Raw genomic sequence first — 8,027 nt, 5'->3', positions numbered from 1 at the left:
GCTTTGAGGCTTGGCTCCAGCTCTTAGGCCTCCGCTGCTGAAAGTAGGTTTCTGGCCTTTGCTTACAATGTTGCGAATCTGCTGGCTGAAGTCCGGTGGTATTTGTTAAAATGTTTCAAACTGCAGGCTCAGAGGCCTGCAGCGGTAGGCGGGGAACGTTGGTTTCCTCCGTCACTGAGGCAAGCAAGCCTCATGTTAGTTTTAAGCTGCCTGGCTGCCGGCCGCCTCTTGGCTGTCAGTTAATTTGCATATCTCGCTGATTAGCCAATGGGAAGGGTAGCGGTTGTATGCCAATTACCATGTTTCTCTTTTATTAGTGTAGATTCTCAGTGAAGGAACAATCTTGCTCACCACAACAATCCCTGTGCCCAGCACAATGCCTTATATATAAAAGATGCTCACCTGGCCTCAATGGCTCAATAGTTGAGCATCTGCCTATGAACCAGGGAGGTCACAGTACTATTCCCAGTTTGATTCCCAGTCATGGCATATGCCAGGGTTGTGGACTTGATCTCTGATCATGCTGAAGGCAGCCAATCAATGCTCTCATCATTGACATTTCTATCTCTCTCTTTCCCTCTCCCTTCCCCTCTGAAATCAACTAAAATATATTTTTTTTAAAAAGATGCTTAACACATTTTAACAAATGAATAATTGAATAATAATTCCTTAAGGTAGGTTTTATAACCTCAATTTTATGAATGAAAAAGCACAGCTAAAATAGACTAAGCAACTATAGAAAGAATATGCCAAAAATATATTTTAAAGGTGGGATTTGAACCAGAATCAGTCAGCGCCACTTCAGTTGCACTACATTTCAAGGTAGTATGCGAAATGCCAGATTTTTAAGCTTTCTTTAAAATCCAGGCTCTTACTCACTGGTTTTAATTATAGACAAAAGAGAGTTTCCATTCCAACTTGTCTTTAAAGATGTCTGTCATAATAAAGTATTTTCAAAAGGGTCTTATAGTTTACAGCCTTTATGGTCCATTTGTTTATTTAACAAATATTGGTGACATCTTGACTCTAGGATGGCTACTGCTCTAGAAATAGTTGTAATGGTGAACAATAAGATGTGGTTTGGGACCATCTTAGACTTATAATCTTGTGATGTATTAATACAAACAAATAAATAACCAGGAAGTTGAGATAAAGAAAAAAAGGGTTGAACAATTTTTTTCGGGGCGGGGAGAGGGGGTGGGTTTTGAACAATTTTTAATAGAGTGATTAGAGATATCTTCTTAAAGTGCCAGACAATGGAGGGACAGGGGCAGGCATTACAATGAATGAAAGCAGTATGCCTGAAGGTGTGAGGTCAGAATAAGTGTCAGTCTGGAGTGTTTTAAAAAAAAGATAAGTTGCCCTAGCCAGTTTGGCTCAGTGGATAGAGTGTCAGCCTGCAAACCAAAGGGTCCTGGGTCCAATTCCAATCAAGGGCATGTACCTTGGTTGCAGGTGCCTCCCCAGTCTGAGCCCTGGTCAGGTGGGTGCAGGAGGCAACCAATCAATGTGTTTCTAAAAATCATTTGGCATTCTCCCTAAAAATCAATGGAAAAATATCCTTGGGTGAGGATTAACACGCACAAAAAAATAAAAGGATAAATATGTAGTTGTGACAGAAGAGGATGGTAGAGGCCATAGGTGGAATGGAAAATCAACTCTGTTAACTTGGAGGGGAATTTGGAGTTGACAATAAGTGCAATAGTAAATTACTGAGAAGTTTTAAGCAGGAGAAGTGACAGTTTAGATTTATCTATTAAGAAGAACCTGTTTGCTGCTGAAAGTATGAGAACAAGAATAAAAGAATGGAGACAGTTATGAGGTAATTGTAGTTCAGATGAGAAATGACAGCAACCGGATTAGGAGGTCTGCATGGAGTCCAGAGTGTCTTTAATGTTCCCAACACTATGTGACTGTGCAGGTGGCTTTATTTGGGGCAAAAGCCGAGCTGGAATTGATGTATTCTGGAGAAAAAAAAACGGCACCTAATTTTTTCTCAAGCTAAACGTGGTCTTAAACTAGTAGAGTAAAAAGTGGTTTTATCTTGGTAAGAACTTAATCGTATAAAAAAGAAAAAGGACGTAAATCCAGTATTTACAGAGGTCATTCCTCAGTGATGGGGTTATAGAGGGCTTTTGTTCTCTTGTTACACTTCTTTATACTCTCCACATTTTCTGCTTCCTCTTAAAAGTAGGCATTTGGGCTGGGAGACAGGTGACTTGGCTTTTATTGTTACAGAACCAAAATGGGACCTGAGACTTTGGTCAATTAGTTTGATTTCTTTCTATGTTAATTTCTTATTTATAACAAGAGGCTTAGGATCCCTAACCTTTAATTCCTCTCTATGATTCCCTGTATTGGTCTTTATAATGTTGACATGGGAGTGTTAAAACACTATGAGATTTTAAATTCCAGATTGAACATTATCACACTTAAAAAGAAAGAAAACAAAAACCAACAGTTTTTCCTTTCTTTTCTCAATTTTGCAAGTCTATAATTTGTTACCAGTAAAGTAAGACTTTAATGTTCAACATGGTAGCTTCATGAATAAAGACATTGAAGGATGCATAATTGCAGAAGACATCACTCACAACGGAATCCTTTACACACCAAAGCAGATCCTGGATGGTGATGACGCTTACAGTATCTTCCTAAAAGCATAAACAGAATTGACCTCTAAGTCCTTGTAAATGGAGAACAAATGGACTTCTAAGCTCTAGAATATGATCCTGCCCTTGCTCCTGTCCCCAAACAAAGCTATGATTAACAGAAAAACATGAAAACCTCAGACACATAGCTAACTTTGTATACATACAGATATTTAATCATGAATTTCTCTGGCAAGTGGTAGACTTTTAGGGACCACAACTTTAATTAAGTTGGCCCCAAAGCTAGTTACCACTGCCATATGCCACTCTCAGTGAATCTGAGAAATGACAATATGTGAAAAAATATTTTCTGTAGTGCCTCTGACACCCCTGGTGAGTACCTCGTTGGCACCCATTATAGTTGTCATTTGCACAATAAATACATGTTGAATGACTGAATACCCAAAGTGCAAAACTTGAGTCATCTCCCTCGGAGCAGTACAATTTCAGGAAACTGAAAGTAGATTTTCATGAAGAAAATAGTTACAATAGTTGGGATAGAGATGTCAGCATGCTTTAGGTGTGTCAGATAAAATGTGTATCTTTGAGATTGACTATAACTAGGTAGAGTTACGAAAAGGGAGTTTATCCAGGTTGTAAGACTAAATCTGGTCACTATCACAAAGGAAAAAGCATTCTCATTATACCTTGAAGAAAACGTATGTCATCTTCAATAGAGGTCTGCAACCTAGCAGAGAGTAAATTAAATGTCCCCCTTCTGGAACCTTCAGAGTCATAAATCCATTGGTGGTGGAAGGATTGAAAGGACTCTAGGCCGATTAGTTCAGCTTCATCTTTAAACATTTATTTCTTTTTTGTTTGGTTGGTTGATTTTTTTTCAATTGAATTTATTGGAGAGACATTGATTAATAAAATTACATAGATTTCAGGTATTCAATTCTACAATATATCATCTGTAGATTGTACTGTATGTTTACCAGCCCAAGGCAAGTCTCCCTCCATCACCATTTATCCCTTCTTTTACCTTCTTCCAGCTGCCGCCATCCTCCCTTCCCTCTGGCAATTGCCATACTCTTTTCTGTATCCATGAGTCTTCTTTCTTTCTTTCTTTCTTTCTTTCTTTCTCTTTCTTTCTTTCTTTTTTTTTTGCGTAATCACTTCACCTTTCTCACCTAAACATTTATTTCTTATTTCTTTCTTCCTATTATTCATATTGCTACCAGCATTGGCTGTGCTCAGAGTCCCACAGTGTCCCATGTACTCTGAGATAGGACAGCAAGTAGTGTTTAACTGTGGCTACTGTTGAAGAAAGAGGAAGTTGGGAACAGATGGGCTCTAGGAATCAGGTTACTGTGGGCATCTGCATGTATGTTTTGGATGCAGAGATTCAAGATAGTTAAAAAAAATGGAGAAAGAAAAGAGGAAAAATATATTACAAAAAGGATCAATTGAGCAGAACTATTCAGGGAAAAGGATATTTTCCAATAAAACATAAACAAAGCAATATTTACTAAAACTATGGAAAAAAACCTCCAACCCTAAAATTTCAAATGAAAAAAATTACTCTGTGCGATAAAGCTATGAGGTATGTATGTTTGTGTGTGTATGTATGTGTGTGTGTGTATATATATACATATATGTGTATATATGTATATATGTATATATGTATATATGTTATATTTGTTTTCTGAGGGGAGAAAGGAAAGAGAACATCCAAGGCTAAAGTACTTAGTTTCCTGGATTAAAAAATAATTTAAAAGGCATCAGCATACAGCAGACAAAATTCAGAAATAAGAATCCATGTTTCTCTTTTATTAGTGTAGATTATATCTACTGTTTACTCAGCTAAGTTAAACACGCCCCCCCCCCCAAATAGACATGCTATTCCAGAGGGGTAAGTGTTTTGGAGCAACCCTTCCAATCTTTGTGTGCATACTTGGATAGACATTTCCTTGAAATGCCTTCTCCATTCTCCTGTTTCTCATCCTTCAATAATCACCTTAAAGTCTGCTTTGGAAAAGTCTTTTCTGGTCAATATAATGCTCATTTTCTGTCCTTTATTGAGTCTCTGTTGACAAAATACATACTGTTCTATATCCTATTTTTAATTTCTCCATATCTCATTCACTGTTAACTAAAAAATCATCCCTAAAATCCTCTTGGAGTAGCTACTATCCATTTCTCTAGTTTGAGTCTAACCACAAAAGGAAAACACGTGATCACCATTTTAGTATAAAAACACTACTTTGTATATTTAATTGTTTTTTATTCTTCTCTCCACCACTTCAATGATCAGCTTAAGAAGGGCTATGTTTGTTTTTATTTCTAGAGAAAAATGTATTTACCTCTAGATTGAAGAAGTAAAAGAATTAGCCTTCCTATATAAGTAACAAGCTGGTAAGGTTTAGTTGTTCCAATAATGAACATTCACTGAGCAACTGACCTTATTTTTCTGGATAAATAAGGCAACTATAAAAAGTTAATGATAAAAATGAGGTTCACATTGGGCTCTCAATGTTGTCTTTTCATAGGGGAAGAACTTAGAGAAGAAAGACCTGCACTTCACCAAGAGAGGAGAAACCACCATCCAGCTGAGGGAGTGAAAGAGACAGTCCGGAAGTATTTCCCTGAGCCCTGGATCTGGGACCTGGTGCTACTCGAGTAAGTTGTGTGTTGCCTGGAACTTAGTTTAGGAGCATTCTCCTCTATGATTCTGCTGTTATCCTGTGATCGTGATCCTCTCAGTTCTGTTCCACTCCTTTATGGTAAATAATTCGATTCATAGTTAATGTATCTTATAGTGAAACAATGCAACTTTTTTTCTAATTTAGTCGTGAGGTACTTAAAATAATAGAAAACAGGAAGCTACTCTCTCCCCTAAAAGGAAAAGGAAAACTTTCAGAGACTTCATTAATAGTGAAAAATCTTATATAAAGTTTAACATTTACCACACCAGGCTACTAAGTTACCATGCTGTAGGATTAGCTATGATCAATGCCAAAAACAGAAAAAGAGCTGGAGGGAGTGGGGAGGGGGGGAAAGAGACTCACTCACTCTCTTCCTCTTTTTCTTTTCATTAGTTTATCAGGTAGCAGTGAGTTGGCAATCAAGGTCCCTGATACAATCACAAAGTGGAAGGCCAGCGCACTCTGCTTGTCTGGAACAACAGGACTTGGCCTCTCTCCCATCATCTCTCTTCAAGTCTTCCAGCCCTTCTTCCTAGAACTCACGCTCCCTTACTCTTTGGTGCGAGGAGAACCCTTTACACTCAAAGCCACTGTGTTCAACTATTTGTCCCACTGCATTCGGGAAAGGGCACTTCTCTACAGGTGAGCAAAAGTAGAAGGAAGGGACACAATCACCATTCACTACCTGGGTGTCCTAGGAATTCTTGTAAATCATAATTGCATATGATGCAACTTAATTTTGGAATGGAATGGGTTCTCAGAGCCAAACTACCTGACAGGTCCAAGGTGGTAAGGTTGTACTCATTTGGGACTCTATATTATCTGTGTAGTCTTCATTTCAGATATCATTTCCATCTGACTCTTTCATGTTTTCACTCTGAGGAAAATATTTCTTCCTTGTGTGGGCATTTATCCTAATTCATGTCAGTTTTTCAATTCCTTTATTGCAAACATTTGAACTACAAAATGTTTGACAGGCTGTACCCTGGTTGAACAATTTCTCAAAGCCTCTCCATTAGTATGCATTGTCCCTTGAAGTTCCAGTCCCCTGTTACTGACCCTCTGCGTGTGTTCTTTCTCAAACTTGTGGGTGGGTATGGGGGACAGGTTGGCATGGAGCTAGAGGACTCTCCTGCCTTCTTGGCTGTCCCAGTAGAAAAGAATGAAGAATCTCACTGTATCAGTGGAAATGGGCAGAAAACTGTGTCCTGGGCTGTGACCCTCAAGTCACTGGGTGAGTGATAATGATTTGCTTTCCTCTCTGACCCAAATATATGGTTTTTTTCTCCTCTAACAATGATCGATGGAAAGAAAACCATTAAATATATTGAGGAAATTAAAAAAGAGAAAAGACCATTCAATATAGAATCACTGTATTAACTCCTTAGGAATCTTATTCCTCAGAGAAGGTGAATTTCACAGTGACTGCAGAAGTCCTACAGTCTCAGGAATTGTGTGGCGATTGAGGTACCTAAAGTCCCAATGTTTGGACAAAAGGATACTGTAATCAGGCCCTTATTGGTTGAGGTAGGCAGGGGTACTTTCTCACAGACCTTATTATCTACTATGTATGTGATGGTGACATTTAATTCCCCAAATACAGATGTATCCACAGCTCAATATTTTACTCTACATACAAGTGACTGATTTTTCTCTTCTACATCCAGTGTCACTTTATGTTTTATTCTTTCTTTCAATATAAAGCCTGAAGGAATAGAAAAGGAGGAAACTTTCAACACACTCCTCTGCGCACCAGGTAAGTATACAAAATAGACAAAGTTCTCATGTGTCGCCACTTGCCGAAGTTTATAGTTATAAAATGACCATTGAGGCATGTTGTCTTCTGGGAGAAAAAATATTGTATACTTTCCCATGTACAAACCTAAGGACATTTGATAAAGAACAGCCTTTTCCTACTGAAGACATAGAGAAGTTAAATGACCTAAAAGATATTGGCTAATAATAAAGACAAAAGCTGATGACTGTGGGGCAGGATTCCTTCCAAACAAAACTGTGTTTCCCAAACTTCTCTCCATTTTCAAAATTCTGAAATATCCCTGTGGCATCAATACTGTTTATTATTCAGCTAATAGCTTAAGTGCATTCATGTTTTTTATTTAAACAATCATCTTAAGAACTTTAGAGAAAATCTGCTCTTGGAGCACATTCAGCATGCTCTAATCTCTGGAGACTTTTCACTTTTTGTTCCTTTTTCTTGAAAGTCTCTTCCCTAGATATCTATCAGTCTTACTCCCTGACTTACCGGCCGACGCTCTATCCACTGAGCCAAGTCGGTTTGGGCATCAATGAGCTTTTTAGTGGAGGGCCTGCTCACCCCAGCCTGTCTTCCTGCCTGGCCTTCTCTTACTAGCTTACCCTTTTAAACACTCACTCTGCTTTAATTTGCTCTATAAAACTTAACTTCTATTATTCTACATATTGACTTGTTATCTTATTTCTCTCATAAAAATGAAAATTCCAGGAAGTCAGGAAATCTGTTTTGAAAATAACTATATCATTGCACTTAAAACAGAACCTATACATAGCACACACTTTATACATATTTATAGAATAAATGTGATTTTTTAAAAGACTAATGATATTAGAAATTAACATAAACCATGAAGAGAAGAAAATAAGTATATCATAAGGTATGCGCATAGAAAATCTATGGAAATTTAACACCAATAGATATGATTAAGAGGAACTATACTATGGGATGAACCATTGC

General features: G+C 37.8%; 1 protein-coding gene across 1 annotated transcript in view; it reads left to right on the top strand.

Annotated features, from left to right (window-relative positions):
* The window catches only part of LOC102761341 (alpha-1-macroglobulin-like), a gene marked incomplete at its 5' end in the record, with an annotated part of 23,041 nt that overhangs the window by 5,047 nt on the left and 9,967 nt on the right, over window positions 1-8,027 (top strand). The window contains 8 exon segments of the mRNA XM_015558779.1: window positions 2,491-2,657; window positions 3,918-3,975; window positions 5,141-5,270; window positions 5,690-5,924; window positions 6,404-6,530; window positions 6,701-6,759; window positions 6,761-6,823; window positions 7,001-7,052. Coding sequence (XP_015414265.1) covers window positions 2,491-2,657; window positions 3,918-3,975; window positions 5,141-5,270; window positions 5,690-5,924; window positions 6,404-6,530; window positions 6,701-6,759; window positions 6,761-6,823; window positions 7,001-7,052 — 891 coding nt within the window.

The sequence above is a fragment of the Myotis davidii genome, unplaced genomic scaffold, assembly GCF_000327345.1.
Source record: "Myotis davidii unplaced genomic scaffold, ASM32734v1 scaffold1430, whole genome shotgun sequence".
NCBI classification, from domain to species: domain Eukaryota; kingdom Metazoa; phylum Chordata; class Mammalia; order Chiroptera; family Vespertilionidae; genus Myotis; species Myotis davidii.
This window is presented reverse-complemented; position numbering and strand designations above follow the sequence as displayed.